Genomic DNA, 27,999 nt, shown 5'->3' with positions numbered 1-27,999 from the left:
TTTCGCGTCCGTTTCACCATATTTAAATCGCCAAATGTGTAAACAGTTCCAAAACAGTTCTCCAATGGCTTTATGCGCGGAGGCGCAAAACTGTCGTAAACTCGAGGCTGCTTACGCACACGCATAAGAGAACCATGCTCTAATCAATCCACTAAAGCCGCATGTCACTGTTTTCAGAATTTCATTGGCTATACGATGCGTCAGTCATTTCCACTCTTCGATGTAATTGGTTTGATCAGTAAACAAAGGAATGTGGGTATGCCCTTACATTCGACACAGACTGTGGTTGGGTATTGAAGGCTTTGGATAGGACATGGAAGCTCCTATTGGGTCAAATGAGGTGTCAATCGAAAGGTCAGAGTGCGTGCTTCCATTTTGATACCGGATATAGGAAATGTTTACATCTGAACTTAAGTTATTACCGATAATATGTGAAAGATTAGGCACAGCTGCCAGGTGCTTTGAAATGATGCAACAAGAGTCTGTGGATATTTATTGATGTAATAATGTGATTTGGACTAAACATTTTACTTGATTTGATCGTTTGGACATTTGACAATGAAACAACACTGTTTTTGTCGGGAAGTTATGGCTCAGTGGACTACTATGAGGCTTCATAGGTGAGTTGCCTAAATTTTGTTTTTGGTTGTTTATATGATGGTGGTCTGACAAAGATATAGATTGTACCTGCTGTTGTGATTGTATCTTAAAAAGGTTTACATCGTTCGAATCACGAGTATCTCAGCTTTCCAAATATATGTATTATGTTTACTTTTTTTTTTTGGAGTTTTATCTTTCAAAAACATAAACCTCTGAAACACACCGTGGGTCGAGTTCGGCACGTCGGACCGGGAAAGTGATATCTAGAGGTGTCACATTTTTCATTCAACCCATGGCTAACAGGGTCCAGGTCCTTATCAAAATCATGCATGCTTTGCTCTCTAATATCAACTCTTGTCAGTGTTATACATCTAGTTTTAAATAATAATAACGACAAATCTCCATATATCCACAGATGTATTCAAAAGACAGGTAGAAAGCAAAATATTGGTGATTGAACATTCCCTTCCCACCCATTCCACCTCCCATTCATAAAATAAATCAGCGCTCATAATAGTTCCACTCTCCCGGGAATTTTAATCAAAGTGACAGTCATTGTAACGAACTAAGAAAAAAAAAATCATCAAAAGTTCATAAGTGCAAAAAAATAATAATAATGCCTCATAGCAGCCTCACCAAATCACTGCGCTGGAGTTACTTTAGTCCTCTATAGTTGAAATAAAAAGCTCAGCCTTACTTGCATCTTGAAATAAATGCTTGTCAATCCCCTTGGTAAACTTTATTGTCGCGGGTACAAAAGGAAAGCCTGAAACCCCTTTGTACGGGCTTCATGCATCACCTTGTAGCATGATTTACGACGCTTAAAGTGGCCTCGCTGTAGTCCGCGGCAAACTGAAGTTGAATATTGAACATGGAGTGGTAGTGGTGTAGTGGCTAAAGCACAGGGCTGTTAATCAGAAGGTCACAGGTTCTAACCCCATGGCCACCACCATTGTGTCCTTGGCAAGGCACTTAACTCCAGGTTGCTCCGGGGGGATTGTCCCTGTAATAATTGCACTGTAAGTCGCTTTGGATAAAAGCGTCTGCCAAATGCATAAATGTAAATGTGAATATTAGCCACTTCTGGGAGATTTTTCCTGGATTCTTTGAGAATACGATCCCTGTCGGTGTCCTGGAGACATCTGACGATCAGCGGCCGTGGTCTCCGCGGCTTACTCCCGGTGCCTGGCTCGGGCAGACGTCCAAGCCGGTGATATCGCATCAGTTCCGGACAGGTGTCAGCGAAAACAGGGAACCACTTGGGAAGGTGTTCTCGCAGGTAATCCAGAGCATTTGCACCGTCAACTCCTTCTTTTAGATTGAAAATAAGCAGATTGTCTCTCCGTGCGCGATCCTCCATTTCTGTGAATTTTGCTTGATATTTGTGCATTGTTTCCACACACTGTGAGACAGTTTGTTCAGCCTCGCTCACGCGCTCTTTTAACTGGGTTGTATCTGAGCGTATTATCCGTATTTCTTCCATATGCTTGGATAAAGTTGAATGCATACTATCAATGCGTTTCTCAAGCCTGTTGATTCGTGATTCGGCTTTCACGTCAGCCTCTTTAAAATATTTAGCCATTAAATCATCAATGGCCTGAGTCAGGGCCGCATTGTTTTCACCCAGCTGCTTATTTACTTCAGTCATCATGTGTTGTTTGGCTGCAAACGACTGTCTTGTTTCTCGCATTGACAAGATATAGGTTTAAGCTGGAATTGTCCTTCTTTACATAACAATCTTGTCACACGCACCAGGGTTTATTTGAGCGTTTTGGGAGAGTGTTGCGCCGAGTCTCAGCAGGCAGCCGCCATTATCCCCATCTCCTATCTCATATCTCATCAAACACTTCATCATTCAGTTCAGTAGACCAGACGGCTTTAAGGTGGTTGGTGCAAATAGATGTCGCAAAAGCCCGAACAAAACAAGATACTAATTGTCTGGTTTCAGGATTAGAAGATAAAAGATTGTTTTTCGGGTTTATCTATAAACTGTGGAATATTTTCCTTTACATAATTTCTAATTTGCAAGTAGCGGAAGAAATGAGACTGTGGGAGTGCAAACTTACTTTTAAGTTGTGAAAATGATGCAAATTTTCCATTTATACAAAGGTCTCCTATACAGCATAAACCCTCCTCCATCCTACAAAAGCACCATCAATCTGAGAGGGCTCAAATGAAGGATTGCATGATATTGGAGTATTGAGTGAGACCTTCGGTAATTTATAGAATTTATTTATCTTCTTCAAAATCTTCAAAGAATTCCTCAATACAAAATTATAGCTTCCTATTTTGCCGATAGATTTACACTCTGTAAAAATTAAAGTTGGGAGAGAGGACTCCGGCACTGACATAGCCTCCGCGCGAACCCACAATGGGCAAGTCTCAGGTAGCATGTTGTCCAGGAAGCCCCTTTGCCAAAAGGTGAGAGCTCTGGCATTAGCTGCCCAATATTAATGCTTAAAAATAGGAAGGCAGAGGCCGCCACAATCAGTAGGTTTTTGCAAGTGGGCTTTTGCTATGCGAGGTGTTTTATAGTTCCATACAAATTACAGAATAGCTGAATCAAGTTGCTTAAAAAAAGTTGCTGGCAAATAAATAGGGAGATTTTGAAAGAGATATAGAAACTTAGGCAGAGTAACCATCTTTATCACATTCACACGGCCAATTAGCGATAAAGGAAGTAGTTTCCAACTTTCGAAGCTTAATTTGAGTTTGTTAAACATGTCTAAGAAATTCTTAGTCATGTTTAATCCTTAAAGTTCTTAATCCTACAGCTAATGGCTCAAGCGCAATGTTGAAAAGAAGAGGTGATAAAGCATCACCCTGTCGCACACCCCGGTGCAATTTAAAAGAGCTGGATCTAATACCATTAGTCAAAATAGTTGAGGATGGACTGAAATAAACCATTTTGATCCAGTCGATAAATCTGTCACCAAATCCAAACTGTTTTAGTGCCTCAAACATATATGGCCATTCAATCTGATCGAAAGCCTTTTGAGCATCTAGTGAAATAATAGCTGCAGAATTGTTGGCTAACTGACGGTCTCAATATAAAATATTAAGAAGTAGGCGGACATTACAAAATGAAAACTTTCCTGGAATAAATCCAGTTTGGTCAGGATGGATAATTGTTGAGATGTGTTGTGCTAACCTGGAAGCCAATATTTTAGTCAATACTTTTTGATCAAAATTTAAGAGTGCAATGGGTCTGTAACTAGCTGGATCAGTCTCAAGTTTTCCTTTTTTCAAAATGACACAAATATTTGCATCATATAGGGAATCAGGAAGTTTCTTCCTTTGGATTGAATCTTGTAGCGTTCTCAGCATATAAGGAGCAAGCCTCTTACTAAAAGCTTTAAAAAATTCACAGCCAAACCCATCAGGGCCTGCAGCTTTCCCAGATGGAAAAGCATGAATTGTCCCTAATAAATCTTCAATTAAGAGTTCAGATTCTAGATCAGATCTAGAGAATTCACTAAGTTTAGGAAGACTCAATTTGGAAAAAAAACTATCATAATTAGGGTCCATATCTTTAACTGTAGAAGTATATAATTCGTCCATGAAAAGTCCATGAAACATTCATTTATCTCTTTTGGATTAGTTATTAAACTGCCCGCTTTTGATTTTACCATATGAATCGCCTTCTTAGCTTGTTCTCCCCTCAATTGCCTTGCAAGCAACCTGCCGGGTTTATCCCCTAATTCAAAATGCTCAATGACAATTATTATTTGTCTGTCAATAAAGCTGCATTTGGATCCACACCTCCCGCCTGCCTTCTCCTGCTTCCACACCAGTCGTAACAGTAATCAATTCTAGTGTACGATTTGTGGACATGAGAATAAAATGAATAATCTCTATCTGTCGGATGTTGTAGCCTCCAGATATCAACCATATTTCTAGATTTAGAGTTTGTATGGAGGTAATTGTGGATGGTGGTTTTGAGGAAAGTCTGTCCATATAAGGATCTAAGTAACAGTTGAAATCACCACCTATTATTACGTTTGAAGAATTTGCGTCTGGAATTACATTAAAGATTTTGCGAAAAAATTCTGAGTCATCAAAATTGGGGCCATAAATATTAAGCAAAGTTATGGGAAGAGAATTGATATGTCCAGATACCATTATATATCTACCATGAGGATCCGCAACCATGGATGAAAATCGAAAATTAACATTTTTTCGGAAAATAATGGCTACACCTCTAGCTTTGGCATTGAATGGGGCCTGGTAAACTTGAGATATCCAGCTGGTCCTGAGTCTGCCTTGATGATTTACATTAAGGTGAGTTTCCTGGAGAAATATTATATCCGCCTTAAGTGATTTCAAATGTGCAAACACTCTACTTCTTTTAATTATATGGCCAAGGCCCCTAACATTCCAAGAGGCCAATGTAATAGCTTCCCCATTCATATTAGTCATCAACCTCCGTAACAGTTAAAGAGTGGGATATTGAAATGAGGCAAACGACAACGACAAAAAAATAAAATAAAAAAAAAATAAAAAACATATAACACCCATCGACATTCAGACTTAGAACAAAGTCAACCCCCCTCCTCCCACATCTGGCTTCCCTGAATTGAAGCACTTTGTCCCCTTTCGAACTCGAGAACACCACTCGCACGTAAGTAGTAGGGGGATCCAGCTCCCGTCACTTCGATCCCGCTCAACTCCACATCCAAGTAATAAACATTTCAAGTTCTAGAACAGTTAACGGTAGTGCCATGTATATATATATATGCGTTTTGTAAACACTCTTAATAAAACAAAAACATAACAAAAATAGCATATCTGCAGGCAGTACAAAAGGATAATGAAAATATGCAATTTGTCCTTTTTTACAAGATAAAAATAAATAAATTACATTTCAAGAGTGATACCAGTGTTGGGCATATTTATCTACTCTTTCCTCAGCCTGGTCTCCACAAATTTCGTAGCCTCTGCAGGGTCAGTGAAGGTCTTGAACTGTCCGTTGTGCTGAACACGGAGGCGCGCAGGAAATCGGAGACTGTGTGCAAATTTTAACTCTCTCATGTCACGCATCACCTCACCGAATGCTCTTCGCTGTTCCATCACTTCTGCAGTATAGTCTGGAAAGATATATATACCTTGTGTCCGTTATACTCCAGGGTGCGATCTCGGCGAAGTCGAAGGATTAATTCCTTTTCTTGAAAGAAATGCACTCGTGCAATGATGATGCGGGGCCTCTCCCCATCTGACGGCCTTGGCTTGAGAGCCCGGTGAGCTCGATCAATGACCAGCAGTACCTGATAGTGAGTCTCGCCCAGTAGTTTTGGGATCAACGCTGCAACAAACTCAGTGGGTCTTCCTTTCTCCTCTCCCTCAGGAATACCAATTATTTTTATGTTGCTGCGTCGCGATCGCCCTTCTAATTCGTTGACCTTCGTTCGAAGAGCTTTATTCGTCTTCTGTAAATCTGCCATAGCTGCTTCGAGAGAGCATATGCGGCCCTCGTGGTCCCGAGTCTGACCCTCGACTGTCTCCATTTTCTCTGCAATGTCCCGTACCGATGTCTGTAGAGATCGAAAATCTTCTTCAAACTTGTCAAACCTTTAATTTATGGTTGCAAGAATCTTGTTCGATATCTTTTCCAACATCAATGGCATATCGTCGGTAGAAGCATAACTAGCGGCGAGATTAGCTTCGTCACAGCTAACGTTAGCTGAAGGCTGAGGGCCAGAACTTTGAGGCTTTTGCTGGTTTTAAAGGCATTTTCGCGTATCAGGTGAGAGACACAAGCTAAGTAGAAGTTTAAAAGAAACTAAAATAGTAAGACGGCAACTAATTCCATCAACTTAAAAAACTTGGCGTGGAGGAGCTTGATGAAACACGTCTACTCCATGTGAACCTCAGTAGCGCCCCACCTTTAAGAGATTCTGACTTGTAAAAAGTGTTTGCAACTTAATAGAACTCATAATTAAAAGTTTCGACTTGACAATTGTGACATCATGTAAAATAACTAATATTGCAGCAGCCTTTACAGTTAAATGTTGGAGTGAACACAAATTTCTGTTTCATATGCCATTTTATTTTGCCATCGTTACTTGGAACACTTTTTAATTCTTAGCAAGAACATATAGTCATTTTGTAAAGAGAATAATAATGATGTCAACACGTGCACAGTACATGGTGGCAGAAAGCTGGTAGACTGCTGTGTTTGATTGGACAGATTAGACGATAAAACGAAAATACGACACAAAACAATCATAAATACACAAATGTTCTTAGCTATGCAATTATTATAATGATAAGAGTTAATATGATGTAAGTAATAATGTTCCCCTTCTGTCGCTCTCTCCACGTTGTGTCGGAGAAGCGACACTAGGGGTCTCTCTTGAGCACCGAATATACCTCTGATCTATGAAAAAAGGGCAATGAGAAGTTGGCAGCTAGTATTTGGTAGTACTAGAGTTCATTCAGAAATTTTCTTCGGAGCCGATGGTTGTGCATGCTGTTCGCGTGAGATCACACCAGTTCCAGTATTCCTCTGACGCTCTGCATGCTGTTAGATTGATGGCGCAATACAGAGGCGATTTCTCCTTCTTGCACGGCAGTGCAATTGCTCCTGGGCGCTTCGACAGTGCAGAAACCCAAACTCTAAGAGAGTTGTTTAAAAGAGTGATTTTCTCTAAAAGAGCAATACACAGCGGCGTTGAACGTCCTTTTCAGGACGCGTCTTTTTAAAGACGTGTTTCCGCCTCTGTGTAGTTTCTGGATGCGGTTGATTTCTCCCCACCTCCGACGGTCATAAAAGCTGCCTGGCGTACCTGGGCTGCGATTACATGCAGGCAGCGTTTTTATGAATGGTCTATGTTTTCAGGACGAGAACATAGCCATAACAGCATTGCGGTCGTAGGCTTTCTTTTGTCATGAGAGAAAGCCACTTCAGCCGCCCCCCGCGCCTCGCCTCCTTCCCACGGGATTGAGGCAGGTGCCGCGGGCGATGGAGGCGATTTGGGGACAATGACGGGCTGTGTTCGCTGGGTAAATCCCCACGAACCACCCGCCTCCCCGGCACGCTTGCTTGCTCCCATCTGAGCTCGGTATGAGTGCGGCCTGCTTCGCGGCCGGCCTTCCGGTCCCTTGAGCTCCCGGAATTGGATGACGATAATCACCGCTGCATCGGAGAGCGTTACAGCGGCGTCTGATGTTGATTGCTCGTCTGCGCCGCCACCTTCAGGTCCGCATGCCCAGTCTGAGCCTGATGCACAGAAGTCCGATATGCTTCCCCGGGTACCGCGAGCGCGAGGTTGGACAGGAAAATCCCGTCCCCCTCCCCCTCATGGCTATTTGATTGGTTCCACGGGCAAGTGCGCCGCTCACAGCCACACACCCCCTCCCGGTTCCTTTCTTCCCAGACGTGCATGACGAGCTGAGCAAGCCAAGCTTCCTCGCTCCTCCGCTTTCACTACCCTTGGCGGTAGAGCGGTAACAGACCACTCCCCCCCTGCACGCCATGGCCCCCTCCTGCAAGTCCACCGGGCCAAGGCACTCCAAAATTTGCACTTGGGTGTATCTTAACATGTGTCCGGCACCTAGATTGGTTCGCAGCGGTAGACCTGAAGGACACGTACTTCCATGTCTCAATTCTGCCGCAACACCAACCCTTCCTACGGTTCGCGTTCGACGGCCAGGCGTTTCAGTACAAAGTCCTCGCTTTCGGCATGTCTCTGTCCCCTCGCGTCTTCATGTAAGTCGCAGAGGCAGCTCTTGCCCCGCTCCGAGAAGCCGGCATCCGCATACTCAACTACCTCGACAACTGCCTCATACTGGCCCACTCCTGAGAGTTACTATGCGCTCACAGAGACCAGGTGCTTAAACACCTCAGCCGCTTGGGGCTTCAGGTCAACCGAGAAAAGAGCAAGCTCACTCCGGTTCAGAGCATCTCCTTTCTCGGCATGGAGTTAGACTCAGTCTCAATGTCCGCACGTCTCACCAATGAGCGTGCACAGTCGGTGCAGAAATGCCTCGCAAAGTTCAAGCCAGGCACAACGGTCCCTCTAAAACTCTTCCAGAGGCTCCTGGGGCATATAGCATCCTCCGCCGCAGTTACGCCGCTGGGGTTGATGCATATGAGACCGCTTCCACACTGGCTTCAGACTTGAGTCCCGAGACGAGCATGGCGCCACAGCACGCACCGTGTGATAAGCACCCCCGCATGCCGCCAAACACTCAAACACTGGACAGACCTCTGCTTTCTATGGGCAGGAGTGCCCCTGCAGCAGGTGTCCCGATGCGTCCTGGTCATTACCGACGCCTCCAAATCGGGTTGGGGCGGCGTTTGCAATTGGCACGCAGCTGCGGGCCTTTGGAGAGGGGCCCTGCTGCGCTGGCATATCAATTGCCTAGAGTTGTTGACTGTTTTCTTTGCCCTGCAACAGTTCCTCCCGTTAATTCGAGACAAACATGTCCTAATCAGATCAGGCAGCACCACTGCGGTAGCATACATAAATCGCCAAGGCGGCGTACGCTCCCGCCACATGTCATGACTCGCCCGTCGTCTCCTCCTTTGGAGCCAGCAGCGACTCAATGTGGTGTTGGACGCGCTGTCACGACAACGCTTGCCCAGTGGAGAGTGGAGGCTTCAACCCCAGTCGGTCCACTTTGAGGCTTTTGCTGGTTTTAAAGGCATTTTCGCATATCAGGTGAGAGACACAAGCTAAGTAGAAGTTTAAATGAAACTTATACGAAATAAAATAGTAAGACGGCAACTAATTCCATCAACTTAAAAAACTTGGCGTGGAGGAGCTTGATGAAACACGTCTACTCCATGTGAACCTCAGTAGCGCCCCACCTTTAAGAGATTCTGACTTGTAAAAAGTGTTTGCAACTTAATAGAACTCATAATTAAAAGTTTCGACTTGACAATTGTGACATCATGTAAAATAACTAATATTGCAGCAGCCTTTACAGTTAAATGTTGGAGTGAACACAAATTTCTGTTTCATATGCCATTTTATTTTGCCATCGTTACTTGGAACACTTTTTAATTCTTAGCAAGAACATATAGTCATTTTGTAAAGAGAATAATAATGATGTCAACACGTGCACAGTACATGGTGGCAGAAAGCTGGTAGACTGCTGTGTTTGATTGGACAGATTAGACGATAAAACTATTTTTTCAGCGCAGCGGGGCCTTTGGAGAGGGGCCCCGCTGCGCTGGCATATCAATTGCCTAGAGTTGTTGACTGTTTTCTTTGCCCTGCAACAGTTCCTCCCGTTAATTCGAGACAAACATGTCCTAATCAGATCAGGCAGCACCACTGCGGTAGCATACATAAATCGCCAAGGCGGCATACGCTCCCGCCACATGTCACGACTCGCCCGTCGTCTCCTCCTTTGGAGCCAGCAGCGACTCGATGTGGTGTTGGACGCGCTGTCATGACAACGCTTGCCCAGTGGAGAGTGGAGGCTTCAACCCCAGTCGGTCCAGCTGATTTGGGAACGATTCGGCAAGGCCCAGGTAGACCTGCTTGCCTCCCGAGAGACCTCCCACTGCCCGCTCTGGTATGGCCGAACAGAGGCTCCCCTCGGGGCAGACGCGCTGGCACACAGCTGGCCCACGGCACACAGCTGCGCAAGTACGCATTTCCCCCAGTGAGCCTTCTTGCACAGGTGCTGTGCAAGGTCAGGGAGGACGAGGAGCAAGTCACACTAGTGGCTCCATACTGGCCCACCCGGGCCTGGTTTTCGGACCTCGTACTCCTCGCTACAGCCCCTCCCTGGTGAATTCCCCTGAGGAAGGACCTTCTTTCTCAGGGGCAGGGCACGCTCTGGCATCCGCATCCAGACCTCTGGAAACTCCACATCTGGTCCTGGACGGGACGCAGAAGATCTAGCTGGCCTACCACCTACTGTCGTAGACACGATCAACCAAGCCAGAGCCCCTTCCACCAGGCAGCTCTACGCCCTGAAGTGGCGCTTGTTTGCAAATTGGTGTTCTTCCCGGGCTGAAGACCCACAGAGGTGCGCAGTTAGGTCAGTGCTCCTATTCCTGCAGGAGAGGTTGGAGGGGAGGCTGTCCCCATCCACCTTGAAGGTGTATGTTGCTGCTATCGCGGCCCACCACGACGCAGTAGACGGCAAGTCCCTTGGTAAGCACGACTTAATCATCAGGTTCCTAAGAGGCACCCGGAGGTTAAATCCCTCCCGGCCGAGCCTGTTCCCCTCCTGGGACCTCACGGTAGTCCTCACGGGCCTCCAGATACCTCCCTTTGAGCCGCTAGAATCAGTTGGACTCAGGGCCCTCTCTCTTAAGACTGCCCTGCTGATCGTGCTCGCCTCCATCAAGAGGGTCGGGGACCTGCAAGCGTTCTCTGTCAGCGACACTTGCCTGGAGTTCGGAGACACTCATGTGATCCTAAAACCGTGACCGGGCTACGTGCCCAAGGTTCCTACCACGCCCTTTAGAGACCAGGTAGTGAACCTGCAAGTGCTGCCCCGGGAGGAGGCAGACCCAGCCCCGTTGTTGCTGTGTCCGGTACGTGCTTTGCGTACCTATCTGGACCGCACACAGAGTTTTAGACACTCTGAGCAGCTCTTTGTATGCTTTGGGGACAGCGGAAAGGAAACGCTGTCTCCAAACAGAGGCTTTCCCACTGGGTAGTAGATGCCATTTCATTGGCTTATCTCACTCAGGCCGTGCCCCCCCCCCTTGCGGGTCCAAGCTCACTCGACAAGGAGTGTTGCGTCCTCGTGGGCACTGGCCAGGGGTACCTCCCTGGCAGACATTTGTAGAGCAGCGGGTTGGGCGACACCCAACACCTTTACAAGATACTACAATCTCAGGGTTGAGTCAGTTTCATCCTGTGTTTTCTCAGGTCCGAGCCAGTAGAACTCGGTAACACGCTGATGGGCTGGCCGGGTGAATTGCTTGCATATATGCCCTTTCCCTCGCTTGAGGTAAAACTGTTCATATTTTTTCCCAGGAGATTCCACTCAACTCGAATCCCTGGTCGATTCCTCCCTAGCCCTCATGGGTCCACAGTTCGGCGGAGGAACTTGCCGACCCAATCCACTGCTGGTACTCAAATCTACCCTGTACTGGAATAGGTGCTCCACAGGGTGAGGACTCCTAGGCGGACTCACCCTGTGTGCATTTTCCGCGATACGGTCCCCTTACCAGTGGACCCGCGTTTTCCTTGGGTACGTTTCGGCTGCCCTTCGGACGCCATGTGTAGCAACTCCCCCTCGCTGAGGCTGGATCTACCACCGCGCCACTTCCACGTGTCACCTAAAAACATATGTGATGTATTCACCACCTTACCTCCCCAGCTGGTTAGGGGTGGTCTCCGCAGGGTCTTTTCCCCCTGAAAGAATAGGAAATTGGGTAAGACCCCCTTCCCTCAGTGCGTGTCAGGGCCCCGGCTGTCTATTGCTCTATGCGAGAAACATAGAGAAAAAAGAGGCCCAGCCAGGCTTGGCCCGTTCCCAGGTTGGCAAGCGTCACCTTGTTCCCCTGTCAGGGTAACCAAAAGGATTCCGACGACTTTTGTGGGGCATTGGGGAAGGGTACATGTAGTCTGATACAGTTGGTCGTCTGGCACGTAAAAAACACCTGCCCGCTCCTGTGACCACGTACACGGCTCAGCGCATGGCGTAATTTAAATTGGACCCCTAGTGTCGCTTCTCTGACACAACGTGGAGAGAGCGACAGAAGGGGAACGTCTAGGTTACGAATGTAACCTCCGTTCCCCGATGGGGGGAACGAGACGTTGTTGTCCTTCCCGGTCACGTCGCTGAGCCGCTGTAGTGGCCGGACCATTTCCGGCTCCTCAGAAAACTCCTGAATGAACTCTAGTATTTGCCTCGCCTTTGTACCCGTATGTCCGGGGGCGGGGTATGCAAATACTAGCTGCCAACTTCTCATTGGCCTTTTTTCATAGATCAGAGGTATATTCGGTGCTCAAGAGAGACCCCTAGTGTCAGATATGGCTAAACTGTTGATATTGTTGACAAATAATGTATATTCTTGTTACGGTGGAGTGGTTTAAAGCACATAAATGGTAATCAGAAGGTTGCTGGTTCGATCCCCACAGCCACCACCATTGTGTCATTAAGAAAGGCACTTAACTCCAGGTTGCTCCGGGGGGATTGTCCCTGTAATAAGTGCACTGTAAGTCGCTTTGGATAAAAGCTTCTGCCAAATGCATAAATGTAAATGTTCTGCTGAAGTCCATTATGCATCACTGTTTAATTGTCATTAAGTTGTTGCAAGGATACATCATAATTTCAAAGATATATATTTTTAGCAAGCTCAGCGGTGTAATATCACTCGTCAATGTCGTTTGAGATTCAAACAAGGCAGGATTCACTTTTCATAGAAGCTAAACGGAAAGTGTGGATTATTCAACCACCACACATCAAAATGGTCAGTAGTTCAGATTAAGAGTTAGTGTCATATAAGATATCAGTATCTTGCTTAACTTGTGATATTTGTCCAGTTTTACAATTGAAACTTTATACAGTCTGACAGTAATTTCCAAGAATGCAAATAACTTACTGTGACGAGAAGGAGGGCATGGCCGGGCCGAGAGGATTCATGCCCGGCGCTGTGTTGCCCAATCAGCGGGAGAGAGATAAAAGGAGGAGCCGGGGAAGCCAGAGATAGAGAGAGACAGAGGCATGCAGCAGTGTTTTGTGTGTTCATTTTTGTTATGTTTTAGTTCAGTGTTTTATGTTGAATTAAAGACGTTTGATTGTTAATCCGGTTCCTGCTTCCTCCTCTCCCGATGAATGAGAGGCTTGTCTGCTACTCTGGTGCCGAAACCTGGTACCGGAGGAAGACACGCCATCAGAGAGCCCTCGCCGCTGACGGAGGATCGCGACGCCAAGGAGAGGATTGGTTCTATGGTACTGGAGTAGTCCCAAGCATAAGATCGATGATGTGTTCATTGTGAATGAATTGAATGGCTAGCTTGTGAAGTTGTGAAGAAAAAATCAATTTGAGTCTTAGAAAATGACTCAAACAAGTTATCACCCTCAGATTTGAACAGAAACCTAGTATAATGTCCCTGGACGTATTTTAGTTTTATTTTGTATTACATATGTGTATTTTGTTTTCTGTTTTCCACAATTCCTGTTGCTCCTTCTGCTCTTCTCTAACAGTTACTGATGACTGCTATCTGTTTCTCATTGCCATCTTGGAACCCTTACCTGTTGTGATTGGCCAGTGGGAGGAGGGTGCCATGTTATAGACCTAACAAACCTCATACTCCAGGAGAAAGACCAAGAGAGATTTGTCTCCAAAGGAGAGTTACTTTTCTCATGTCCCAGACAGTGTTCATGAAGCGCAACCATGTTTTTTTGGAAATGTCATTGTCAGGTCTGTGCTCATCAGCCACCAGTTAAATGAGTAGTTCACCTAAAAATTAACATTTCTGTCACGTCCATTATTTTATTCCAAACCTTGTGCTGTTTTTTCCCCACTCAACATGATTTCTTTTATCTGTACACAATAAGACAAAAGTCCTCCCTGGGGAGAGAGATTGAGTAAATCTAAAAAGGCTTACAGACATGGCAAATGTTTGGCATCCACTGAACAAAGCTTTAAAATATAAATAAAATTGCAAAACATTATTCATTTACAGTTTCTATAAAATAAAAATTCTCAGTTCTTGTCATATTGTTTATTTCAGACAATAAGGTGATTTCCTGAAATCTAGTTTGTGGCACAGAATTTGTGAGGTGTAGAAATTGCCTGTTATGTTATATACAGAGGTGTAGGGGAGATTTGGCCAGGACACCAGGGTTACTCCCCTACACTTTTCAAGAAGTGTCCTGGGATTTTTAATGACCACTGAGAGTCAGGACCTTGGTTTAATGTCTCATCTGAAGGACAGAGCCTTTTTACAGTATAGTGGCCCCATCAGCATTTGGACCCAAACAGACCGCATGGTTAGCACCCCTTGCAAGCCTCCCTAATACCCTAGGAAAGGTCTGCATGTCATAGATCTGATTTTCACTGTATGTTCACCCATTCCCTTTATTTCCCCACCAAACCAACCCCCCAGGTGTCTGTAACATTGGGTAAGTGGAGTGGAAGAGAGGAGACACAGGAGTAACACATTAAATCATTTAATAACAAATGCTGGCGTGAAACATTCAATAAAGCCAAACAGGCTAACATTACACAACGAAACACTTCAAGGACTGACAATCATTTAACCGAACTGGAGGGTATAAATGTACAAAAAGGAACTAATGAGGGGATGGAAGACAGGTGAGGATGAGGAACAGCTGGAAGTGATGAGGGCAGTGCACTATGGGAGATGTAGTCTGGGTGAAAACTTCAAAATAAGAGTCCTAGTAAAACAGACAGTGACAAGTCTCCCGTAACTTCCGGGAGAGATGGGATGTCTGCAGTATAGTAGGCTACAGTAGCTATGAATATATATATATTTATGTTCTCAATACCAATTTCATCCAGGCCAGCTGACAGTCTTGCCTGGGCCCGGGACAAGATAATCTTAGATGGGCCCCCCCATGCCCAGATACTGCAGTTCTTGTTAAAACATACTAGACATGCAAAATCTGTGCATTTTGGGCACTTTTTGTGTGAAATCATATTTATTTTTTGTCCATCAAAAGTGTGCTTTCACTTTTAATTAAGCATGAGCAGCGCAGCAAAAATAGACTCGGATCTGGCCCATTATCTGTTCACCGATGCCAACAGTGACGCATTTCAGCCGGCTTTTTATTTCTCATCTCCATAAATATATCTAGTAGTAAAGCTAATGCAAGGGCTAGAAATCAATGAATTCTTTGCTAATACTTCCTCGTCATCATGGAGGCGCAGTTCGCACCGCTTTCTCCTTTCCACAAGCGTGCTCTCCCGTGGCGTCTGTCGTTGCTATGCAACAATGAACTTGCGCGCCTGTAAAACGAAGCGCCGCGTCGCTATTATGAGCTAATATCCAAAATATTTCCATATGTGTCTCTTTCCTCCTTTCTTATCAACAAGTGGATTTACAGCCACCACATCAGCAGCACCGCCGGTCGCAATGTCTCAGCACTTTTATGAAGAGGACGCAACTGCACGCCGCTCGGGCATGCACGCAGCGATCAAGTACCGGGTTTGAGAAAACCTGGTACCGTGGCGTGACGTTTAAAACAAAATTAGTACCGACTTGGTACCGAAGTACCGGGTCTTTGACAACACTCATAAACGTTGGCTGCGCTGTTTCTTACCTTACTCTACGTTGACTTTACTAACGTTAGTTCCAGCTTCTCCGTCACCACCTTTTTTTAAATATTTGTTTAGGACATCTCGAAGGCCTCTATTTTCTTCTTCCCTTCCCTTCTTCTCTTTTCTTTTCTTTTCTGAGCACCAGACTTGTGCTGACCGGACATTTTGATCGTAACGTTAGCCTACTGAACTTCAAATCAAATGACAACATCAAATTTTGATCAGTGGCCAAACCATTTTTGTTTTGGGGGTGGGCGGGGGTTCTTGACCACTATTTCAAGGACAATTAGGAAGAAAACAAATAAAAAGCTTTTATGTAACTCAAATATTATATATTTTTTCCACAAATATGCCTATTTTATTTATTTTTTAACAATTATTCCATAATTTAATGAGGGCCCAGTTCTGGGCCCCCCTACCCTGGGCCCGGGACAACAGACCCGTTTGTCCCCCCCTGTCGGCGGGCCTGATTTCATCACTTCATATATTACAATAAACGTAACATTGTTATTTTGTGTTATTTATTGGCGATGTGTCAATCTCATTTACATAATTTGTATAATATTTACATATTTAGATTTGAGCCTTCATTCAGCAATAACATTTAAAAATGTAACTCATTTTAATTTAAAGTTCTGTTGCTTATACTGAAGAATGAAGCTTTAGACTTTTCTAGACTCTTAGGCTGGGTTATAAAGACAAACATATTTTTAAAGGTGCACTCAGTAACTTTTGTCTTTGTGTCATCTTGGACTTACACTGACACCTAGTGGCTTGGATGCAGTGTAAATTAAACAAGAAATGTAGTATTCACAATAAAACACGATTACTTAAATCAATGAGTGAAAGTGTGAAATAACAGGATGGTTACTGATGTTGGCGCTTCGTTCCGGAGCGGGTTTGATTATTAGCAATAATTGATCATTATCAAAGATAATTATTAAAATCAATAGAACATAGATTAGAGTCAACATTAGCTTATTAATCCTTCAAATCAACAATCATCGAAGATAACTATCAATTATCAAAATCATTCGAATATTAATAAGAATCAATATTGCTGGGGCACCACCCTGGAATCAGGAAAACTTTATAGAAACTATAGAAGACTCCGCTAAATCAACTGATGTCCAAACAACAAACTAACAATAAACTATTCTTCTATCCACAGGCACAGAGCTGTAGTTTCAATCACACAAGTTTGCAATGCTGTTTGTGAATGTTCGTTGGAACTAAGATTTCGAGAAACACCAAATCGTTGTACTATGTTGGTAACGATGGAACTTGCGACCATAGTTATGACCATAACGAGACACATCAAACCAAAAAGAACATCAAAGACACCGATTCAGAGCATTGAAACATCTGCACCATTTGAAATGATCTCAATTGATTATTTGAAACTTGAGAGAAGCAAGGGGGGAGTGGGGTACATATTAGTGATTGTGGACCACTTCACAAAATTTGCACAAGCCTATGCAACACCAAATAAATCAGGCAAAAATGCAGCTCGTAGGATCTTTGATGAATTCATACCTCGCTTTGGATATCCAGCCAAAATTCTCCATGACCAGGGCAAGGAATTGGAAAATAAGCTGTTCAGAAGGCTGCAGATTTACAGTGGAATCCAGCACTCTAGATCTACTCCCTACCACCAACAGCAAGTCAGTTAACTTGTTTGTCATGTTCTCCCATGTCATGTATTTAAGCCTCATGTATGCCATTGTCCATTGTCTAGTATTGAATGTGAGTGTAGACATTTATGTCAAGTCAAGTCCATGTTTATGTCTAGTTTAATTCACATATATTGTTAGGGTTGGATATCACATTTATAAAAAAAAAACTATGAACCCAGCAGTCCAACTCCTGCACCTACGTCAGGGGTATCGATACCTGGAGGAATATGTGGGTGACTTCTGCTTTCTGGCATGTGAGGTGGCCTTCAAAGACTGTTTCCATGTTGGGCTGAATGAGCTGATTTCCTATTTAATGCCTGGCGGTCGCCGCTCCCTCAGCCTCACTCAGTAAATTGACCTCACCCTGAAGATCACTTGTTCTACGTTCACTGTGGGGGAGGTGGATGCTGAGCCAGAGTCCCACGTCATGGTCGACGAGCCAGAGTCCCACGTCATGGTCGACGAGCCAGTGTCCCACGTCATGGTCGACGAGCCAAAGTCCCATGTCATGGTTGACGAGACAGCGTCCCACATCATGTTCGATGAGCCAGCATCTGTCCCAGGGTTACCAGCCTCATCCATCCCAGAGCCAGTGTTGCCAGCCTCATCTGTCCCAGAGCCTGCCAACTTCGGCCACCCGGAGGTGGAGGAGGAGGAAGAGGAGAAAGGCTTTTGTTTCCAAGTCTCTGCACATGTTCACAACTAAGGAGGTCATCTCCAAGTCTCCAAACTGGATTATGAGTCTATGGATCCAGGCTCCATGCTGATGGCACTAAGGGGACGACTGTTTTTGATCTACCTGGCGGGGCGGAGCAGAAAATGCGGCGTAGGGAGGCAAAAGCAAGTCCCGAGGCTCTGGTGCTGAGAGAAGACTCAAAGCACTTACCTTCCTCCGCACACCGGGCAGGGGGCGGGTTAGTGACTGAGAAAGAGGTCCCATGAAGGCATCCTCTGGACTCATCAGAACTGGCCGGCCGGGGGGCAGCAGTCGTGGGTCCGGAGGCGGGGGGTCCGGCATGCCGGGACTGTTGAGGGGTGGCACCGGGATACTAGTGAAAATGGCATTTGTGGGCCAGGTATCCCAGAGAAAGAGGAAATTGCTCTTTTATTGAGAATGTGGGTACCACAGCCCGAAGGGTGTGTTGCAAAGAAAACAAACTGAAATGAGGATTCTGCTCCCGGCCCTCCACTTGCAGGAGGGCCATGGCATGCAAGGCGTAAGCGGCCTGTCCGGCGGCACTGTAGGCTTTGGAGGTCAGTGATGACATCATCCTACAGGCCTTGGAGGGGAGCACCGGGCGGCATTCTCGGGACACAGGTGGATTGCAATCGCCCTGTCCACCTGGGGGACTGGCGAGTACCTGTGGACCACTCCACCATGGAGGGTAGTGAGAGCGGATGAGCGAGGGGGTCGATTACGGCCAGTAAAAGGTGCCCTCCACGACCTTGACAGCTCATCATGCACCTCCGAGAAGAAAGGATGTACCTGGCGAAACTGAGCTTGCTATCATCCCCAAATCGCCTCCATCGCCAGCCGGGTCATCCTCAATCCTGTGGGAAGAAGGAGCAACGTGGGGGGTGGCTGGAGTGGCGTTCCTATTTAGGAAGGAAAGCAGCGACCGCAACGTTGCCATGGTAAGGTTCTCGCAGTGAGAACACGAACTATCCAAAAACGCTGCCTCAGTGTGATCGCAGCCCAGACACATGAGGCAACGCCTGTGACCGTCAGGAGCGGAGAGAACTCGACCGCATCAAGAAACTACACAGCTTGCAGAGATGAAGTGAACAGTCAGTGAATGCAGCTCGCTGATCACACAACTGCTCGGCTCCAAAGGAAAATTCTGAATGGACAGACGCATTTCCCTCGCTTTATACCCGTATGTCTGGGGGCGGGACATGCAAATTCTTTCTGCCAATTTCTTATTGACGTTTTCTCAAGTTCAGAAATGCGTGAGGCTCTCAAAAGAGACCGCTAGTGTCGCGTTTTCGACACAATGTCGAAGTGAGCGACAGACGGGGAATATGAGTTATTTGGCATAAGTGAGGAATGGTTGAAAAAAGCTTGTAAAGATATAAAGATACATCCTTGGATGTGTTGGGACACATCATCAGTGATGTATCCTGGGGTCATAAGCTGTTTCGGGTCATTAATTCATTCATTCATTCATTCATTCAAGAACTTTATTTTTCCATTAGGAACTTAATGTGTGAAAGTTGCCAGGGCATACTACACAATCAAATATAAACACATAAACAAGTGTCAACACATTCACCACATAAAATTTGAGTTGGTAATAAAAAACAGATCAATTAGTAAAATACTTTTTTAATTACGTGTTCTTAAAGTGCTTCATAATTAGTTCAAAAAGTGAATGGATGTTGGGACAAAGCTGGCTGCAGCCCTTCTAGTTTTAAAGGTCAGTGAACTGTATCTACGTCCAAAGGGCAGGAGGTTATTTAGACCGTGTAGGATGTGTTTGGCTTGTTATATTACAGTTCCTTTCCCCACTTTTCGCTGTAAATGCTGTAAATGCTACTGAGAGGTTCCAGATCCAAACCAATGATTTTGCTGCTCAATCTCATAATATTGTGAAGTGGAATTGTGTGAATGCTGCTCATTCCTATAAACTAAGCTGTTATGTTAAAAGTGAGGACTGATTCAATAAAACACGAATAAAAAGCTTGTAAAACTGGATTATGAGTCTATGGAAGAAAAGGTGACATTGATGGTACTAGGAGAAGATTGCTTCACTGTTCGATTTGAAGGTGAGATTGTGATCAATAATGTTTCCAAGGTACTTGTATTCCTCCACCCTCTCAATAACCTGACTGCTGACCTCTATTGCAGCGGTGGAAAATTTTTCCATGTGAAAATCAATGACAATCTCCTTCATCTTAGAGGTACTATGTTCCAGATGATTGTCACTGCACAACCCAGAGAACCCTATTTATTGAATTAATTAACCTCCAGTGTGCTGTCTGTCTGCACTGGTGTGAACTTCAATGTGAAAATGCACAGTAAATATAGCAATGCATTTACTAATGTTAATGAATCATATTGTACAGCGATAACAAAATAGAAGCTAACAAAACATATATTAAAATGAAGCGAAATGACCCACAGGTCTGTTAATGTTGAAAATAATGTGAAAAACTAACATGTTTTTTAACTTTTAAGCTGTACCAAAATCCAAGTATGTGGATATCATGTTTATTAGCGTGCTGATGCATGAAAATAAATTTTTTAAAGAAGAATATCAAATGAAACTAGAGACTCAATTCTTTATATCCAGTCAGGTTTCAATGAAAAAACTCAAAGCGATTTCTAACCAGAGGTACTTTTGTTGGCTCTGCACCAGTAGAAGAGCTTCAAAGAAATCCAAAAATAAATCGATAATTTGAACTTTATTAACTTTTAAAAAAGCTTCTTGCTAGAAGTCGACACATCACGGAGCTGTTATATGATACAAGCGTGATGGCACATTCATGTGAGATGTCGGAAGAGCGCGCTTTGTTACAACAGATAAATGAACATCAAGCAAGACAAAAGTAATTTCAATCAGCATCCCAGTGCTGGCCAGAAGTAACAATTTAAAGTTAAAAATGTTTAAATGATCAATTTGTTTCTTATACAAACCTATCGATTTGCTTCAGAAGACATGAATTGATTGCCTGGAGTCATGTGGATAACTTTTACGCTGCCTTAATGGGCCTTTTGGACCGTCGAACAGCCAGCAGCCTGATGGCACCCATTCACTGGCATTGTATGGATATACAGAGCTGAAATGTGCTTATAAAATCTTCATTTCATTTCTGTTCTGCTGAAGAAGGAAAGACATACACATCTGGAATGGCTTAAAAGGTGAGTAAATCACAAGAGAATTTAAATTTTTGGGCGATCAAACACAATAAGACGATGTTATTAAAGCACAATGGAATCAAACATTTCTAAACATAAAACCAAATATCTAAACATAAAATGACCACTACATTTCAAAGGCTAAAGAGACAGGTGAGTCTTCCCATAAAAAACAAATCGAGAATTCATGGCAAATTTGCCACAAACTTGCAGAAAATTGTCTATTATTGCTGAAGGTTTGCCGGAGGTTCAGCACTACCGGTGAAGAGCTGCAAACATTTGCCCCAAATTAAAAGCTCATTTTCATATGAAAATAACGAGCGGCACATTTGCGGTTAGTTTAGATTTTTTTGTAAAGGTTGAGTTGGTTTTTAAACATAGTAATAAAAGGGGAGGAACTAACAGACAGTTGTAAACTATATAAACTGAGCAGTTGGTTGGCTGATCTGAAAAATCTTTGATTTTAAATTAAGCAGAATGTGAATGCTGCTCATTCCCATACAATGAAAGCATACAGTGATCAGGGTCTGTCAAGTAGGATTGTAAATTGCAAGTTTCATCACAATACAATCTGATATTGATTCTCTTAGCCAGCGATACAATATTTACACTTAAAGTAACACATGAGATCATCAGTCGTCTAATGACAGTTCATTGGCTTGTGGTATGAGGTAAACAGTATGATTTTGTTTTGGACTATTTCACTATTTTGTAATTTTGTTCAATTTACTCCACAACTTTATAAAATAAAATGTCAGGGTTTACACATAATGAAGATCCAACACATTGAATCCAAATATAACTGTTAATCTCAAGCATAACATTTAGCACCATAAACTGTCTAACATTCATGACATTTAAAATATTTTACTTACTGTTTTGCGATTGGGTCCAAGTATTTTTAACTGCATCATCCTTCAGTAACAGTTCACAAGCAATCCACGCTGATATGAGCCGGGAAAAAAAAAACATAATCCAAAGCACAGTGTCATGATAAACATACAAACTGAGGTGCACATCACCGGACACATCAATACGGTCAAAGACATCCATCTAGTGTATGTATACATACACCAACAATTAAAAATAGAGCAGATGTGCAAAAGAACGCATCCATGATGAATTTATGCTCAAAACAACAAGATGCAGAAAAGCTGAATGAAAGAGAATGGCATCTCCTCTTCTGAGCTGTAACTTGACACTGCATATTTTAAAACCGTCAAGATACATGACAGCAGTGGCGGCTTGTCAATAGAGGGCGCTGGGGCGCCGCCTCCATCAAAATTCCAGAAATATACATGAATACAAAAATTATATAAAAATGGAAATAAAAATAAAAAAATTAAATAGTTTACTCGTACAATCTGCAGGCTGGTAGTAAGAGCCTCAGCATTTAATAAAAACTGGCTTTAATCGGTTAACTATTTTCTATGTTTTTCAATATGTTTCATGCGGTTTAATGGGCGAGGGACGCCGGACAAATGGATGTCTATCTGAGTCCTTACATTTTCAGGCAGCATGTGTAGTATATTTTTATCAAGTTAATCAGGAATAATCAATGAAAATATTGTTGATTTATACCACAGTTATGTCTGAGGGGCAAACATGCAGTTTACTCTATGTAAAGGCCTGTGACGTGATGAATATGTGCTCACATATGTTTGACTATTTGACTGTGCGTGCAGAAACATAAATAGCATTACTTAGGGGGGAGAATTGATCTCTTCCAAAGGACATTCTATTACTTCTTAATATGGTCAAGACCAGAGTCAATGAAGAGCATGATAATGCGTGTAACCCCACCTTGTTTGAGGAGGTGTTTTTAAGTAAAACCAAACCAGAGATGGTTCAGTTGTTGTTGGTACTGTGGATTCACTGTAGGCAACTCGGCTTTATTGTGTGATAATAAAGTCTATTCTTCTGAAATCAAAACCCCAAAGATGCTGAGTGATTTTTCACAAAATTGGCACAAGAAACCACTACACATGTGACCCGAAGCTGGTCTCTAATTGGTTTCTTAAAGATTCTCCTCCGGGCGCAGGTCGCTGCAGCAGCTAAACCAAACTCTGTCATTGGCAGCAGCTAAACCAAACTCTGTCATTGATTTACAAAAAAAAACCTTTCACAAGGCGTTCGCTAAAAAAAAAAAAAAACATTGGTGAGGATGACCCAGGAGAGGCTGAATGCACTGGCATTGCTCTCCATGGAAAAGAGACTTGTTACTGAGATGACTGACTTTAATCAGAGAGTCATTGAGAAATTTGCTGGCCAGAAAGAAAGGAGAGCAAAATTTATGTTCAAGTAGTCAACATGCTTTTTGGTACTACTTTGTATTTATTTTCGGCCACAAAAAAAGCCCCCCCCCCCACAAATAATTATCACCAGCCGCCACTGCATGACAGTGGTCAAAGTTGTGCATGTTTATGTACAAAAATAATTCAAAATACTGCAGATAGGTCCCCTTTGTTGTTATCCACACTAGACCTGTCTGTCGTGCTCTCTCTCTCTCTCTCTCTCTCTATCTCTCGAACTGAGTGCAATGGGCGGGGCCAATACGACAGGTAAATACAAATGAGCAAAGTCTAATGACAACACAAACACAGATTTCGAAACTAGATGTTTCAACTGGGTGGTAACAATAAATGCTCTTTTTAGACCGTGGAGGAAGTTTTGAGTTCTGAAATTGACAGTATGTTTTTAAAGTACAGTTACCTCTTATTTGTCTAAATATCAAGGGAAATCTGATTCTCCATTTCATGACCCATTTAACTTTGATTAGCTTCACCCAAATATTAGCTGAATTATGCAAATATATATATATATATATATATATATATATATATATATATATATATATATATATATATATATATATATATATATTGCATAATATATATATATATATATATATATATATATAAAAACAATTATAAAATATTAGCGACTATATTAAGATGGCAAGTTGGCTACTAAAGTCATTCCAACAGCGTACAGTTAGCTAACCGTGCTGAGAACCGGGAACAGTTTGCAGAATGATGCTCACATAGAAATGCTACTGGAACAGTTCTTCACCGAGCTTAGAACCGTTCGGACCGATGGTGGAAAATAAATGTATGCTATTTTCTGTCATTTGCTAGACAAGGAGCAAGATTTTGAATATGTCATAATGATGTGTGTGAAACTGCACTTCCCACTCGTAACACTCGATCAGGTAGTTCAGGATCAGTATAAAATCAGTATACCAGAAATGGAGAGAGAGTTGACAGCAACACTGTCAAGTGTCAAATTAGATTGAAAAATGGTTTCAAAAAGTTAATAAAACAGAATGAATCACCAATTGGCTGGAAATATAATAAAAATGTCAACATCACATAGTTTAAGTGGAAAGCCCAATAGTAGTAGTAGTAATAATCATTACGTATGATACAGTTTCATGGCTAGCAAGAAATGCATATATAACTTGTAAATGTTCTTATTTCATGTGCCATTGGTGACAGTGATGAGAATGGTAGTAATAACTACAGTAAACACTATTAAATGCATAGTTTAAGTTAATTTACCTGCTTAGTTAACTGTTTTAACTTTAATTCATTCTTTAGTCTTATTGAATACGCAATAATTTATGTTTATTTTTATTAATAATATTAGAGTGATAGTTGTGAGAACTGTAAGAGGCCCAAAGTCGAAAGAGTACAGGGGGCAAATAATCCTAGAAGTTGTAACACTTACCTCAAAGGTTACATAAAAAATTAGGGGGGATCAATCACCATTTACCAACAATTATATTAATATAATCAGATAATGGCTCCCTAGTGCCCTCTACTGGCCGGGAGTGAAATTGCAACTTGCATTTAACATAGGAAACAGGTGACAGTTTACTACAACTGTTACACAGTGCCTGTTTCTTTCATTTTGTTTCTCTCTCTCTCAAAATGCATCAACATTACAATCCCTGTAACCTGATAAATAGAAGTTCACAAGCGACATACTTTCTGTATGAGACTCATTTTGTGAAGAGAATCTTCTTCTTCTTTTGACTGCTCCCATTAGGGGACTCAAACTCAACACAGAGAGGCCCAGTTGAGCTGGGACTTGAGCCCAGAAACTTCTTGCTGTGAGGCGACAGTGCTAACCACACTGAGCCACCGTGCCACCTCAGTTTTTGAAGAGAATAATAATAATAATAATTAATAGAATATTGTGACCCCATTAAAATGCATTTCTAATTATTTATAAATCAAATGTCGGGCAATGAATAAAAGATTAACCATAAACTGCTTCATTAATGAAGACTGTGGTGGAACGACCCACCCCTCCCTCTCATCATCTTCACTCTGCCTTTGAGGGCAATCCTTCAGCCAGGCTCACAATGGGAGTGGGATGGAGAGAGAAGGGGCACAATTTAACTAGCCCCTTTTGGGCAATGGATGGTGATGCAAAGCACGCCTCTCCTCGGGAAGCCAGCTTCTATCTCCTTGTGGGCACACAGGCATCCTCACAGGTCTTGGAGCACAGCAGGGAGGGTACCGGGCAAATTAGGATCATGCTGAGGGTCCGGTGGTGCATCTAATTTGTTAAGCCAGACCTGCACCGTGGGATGGAGCCGGCATCATCCACACCGCCCACATTTTGGATCATTCCTTGGGCACTCTCCAACCTACACAACGTCATGTCTCACCTTGAGGATGACAGATTTCCCTTGTTTTTTGGACACTAACCCCCTTGGACACTTTATTTTCCCCATAATCGCTTATTATTATTTTAAATAAAATGCCTCTTAGAGGCCTGACAACATACCCCTTGTGTTTGTCTCTTGCTCACCCCAGCACAGTGGTGGAGAATGCAGGCAATTTAGCAAGCGGTGACGATACAGTTAAGCACCAACAGTGACGTCACTCGTCCTCTTGTCTGCCGGATAGATGGAAAGCTTGGAGCAGGAAGGAGAATCCTCTGGGACAGCCTCCAAACTGCCAAAAAGGGTAAGTACCACTTCATAAAAGTATTTACTTTGTGGTTGGTTGCTGCTGTCAAGTTTAACCTGAGGTATCCCCTACATGCCCAATCTGACTGCAGGGCCTAGTTGAGGAAGTAGCATTCTTGTGTGGGTGGCTAAAGACTGGACACCGCCCATGTCCTGGTCCATCCCTTGGGCACTCCCCAACCTACACAGCACCCCGTCTCACCGCGAGGATGCCAGACTTCCCTTTTCATTTGGACACTAACCCCCTTGGACACGCCTCTCCTAGGCCTGCCATCACACCCACTGTGTCTGTTTGTCTTTTGGGGGTTTGAGGAAGAGACAATGTATTTCATTAATGTTAATATAAATGATACACAACAGCCCTCTTTTAAATCACCTTCATACACTCCTTAAAGAAATAGTTCAGCAATGAAATATTTGTAGTATTTAAATGTTCTGAATTCAATTGCCATTGGCATGGATTTGACGTGGTGTGGTGTGGTGTGGTGTGGTGTGGTGTAGTGGGCTAAAGCACATAACTGTTAATCAGAAGGTTGCTGGTTCAATCCCCACGGCCACCACCATTGTGTCCTTGAGCAAGGCACTTAACTCCAGGTTGCTCCCTGTAATAAGTGCACTGTATGTCACTTTGAATAAAAGCATCTGCCAAATGCATAAATGTAAATGTGGTGTGGCAAAAAAAAATATTTTGTACTCTGTATGTATGAAGATTACCATGTATCTCTAGAGCCCCAGTGTCCAAGTTAATTACATGTAGGGCCACACAGATTTTCTTATTTAAGCTGATAATGAGAAGGGAAAATCAGTTTAATTCAGCAGAATTGACACGATTAAACCAGTTAAACAGATCCAACAGTACTACACTCTTATTGGTTGCTGAAAGCACTGACAAATTAGCCAAAATAGTTGTTAAAAATACACACTAAAGAGCCAGGGGATTTGGAGTGGTAAGAATTTAATGACAGGTGTTAAAACTTTGCAGAAATCTGTGGGAGCAAATTTTGTGTGGTCTTGACTAGATGCCATTAACTATACAAAATGAATCAATGAGTGAAAGAGACTCACTCATTGCCATTATAGTGATTTATAATTCTGCTCACACCTGTGATATGACAGCATTATTTGTAGAATCTCTGTATTATCTATTATGTTACTTTACTCAGTTTTACTGTTGATCCCTGATTAACTAAAAACCCAGGATATAGAGGTTGAGTGAATGTGGTGTGGAGTCTGTGGATGAGGGTCAGTGTGTCAGAGACGCTGTAGAAGGACAGAGTTCCTGCACTGTGATCCACATACACTCCTATTCTACAACAGCTGGAGGGGACAGAGAGATCAGTCTTTATGTTATTGTGCCTCAATGAGTAACTGGAGTTATTGCAGAACAAACTCCAGGACTGTTCATTTCGTCCAAATCCACACTTACCACTATATCCCTTCCTGCTGATGCTCTTAAATGACACTGAAATAAACACACCAAAACTCCCACTCCACTCGATCTCCCAGTAACAGCGTCCACACACACTCTCTCTACACAACACCTGAGGATAAAAATCAAATCTATCTGGATGATCAGGATACTGCTGGAGTGTGTCAGTGTAAGTAATCACTCTGTTCTCTTCAGACAGACGGAGATGTTTATTCACTGCGTTTAGATCCACTGTGAGCTGACAGGAAT

General features: G+C 43.3%; 1 protein-coding gene and 1 long non-coding RNA gene across 5 annotated transcripts in view; one reads left to right on the top strand and one right to left on the bottom strand.

The window, feature by feature from the left end:
* Positions 1-200: 200 nt before the first annotated feature.
* Positions 201-27,189, top strand: LOC127630004 (uncharacterized). Its single transcript, XR_007968818.1, has 3 exons — positions 201-620; positions 26,167-26,319; positions 26,414-27,189. It is a non-coding gene; the product is annotated as an uncharacterized LOC127630004 (long non-coding RNA).
* LOC127629997 (tripartite motif-containing protein 16-like) overlaps positions 27,181-27,999 on the bottom strand; it is a 327,862-nt gene continuing 327,043 nt past the window's right edge. For 3 of the 4 annotated variants that reach the window (XM_052107361.1, XM_052107362.1, XM_052107360.1), the window contains one exon: positions 27,181-27,999. In XM_052107361.1, the coding sequence (XP_051963321.1) occupies positions 27,467-27,999 (533 nt within the window). In that variant the 3' untranslated portion in view covers positions 27,181-27,466. The other variant, XM_052107363.1, reaches the window with a different exon arrangement.

This window comes from Xyrauchen texanus, chromosome 36 (genome assembly GCF_025860055.1).
Source record: "Xyrauchen texanus isolate HMW12.3.18 chromosome 36, RBS_HiC_50CHRs, whole genome shotgun sequence".
Lineage (NCBI taxonomy): Eukaryota > Metazoa > Chordata > Actinopteri > Cypriniformes > Catostomidae > Xyrauchen > Xyrauchen texanus.
The sequence above is the reverse complement of the archived record's forward strand: the minus strand, read 5'-3'. Positions and strand labels throughout refer to the sequence as shown.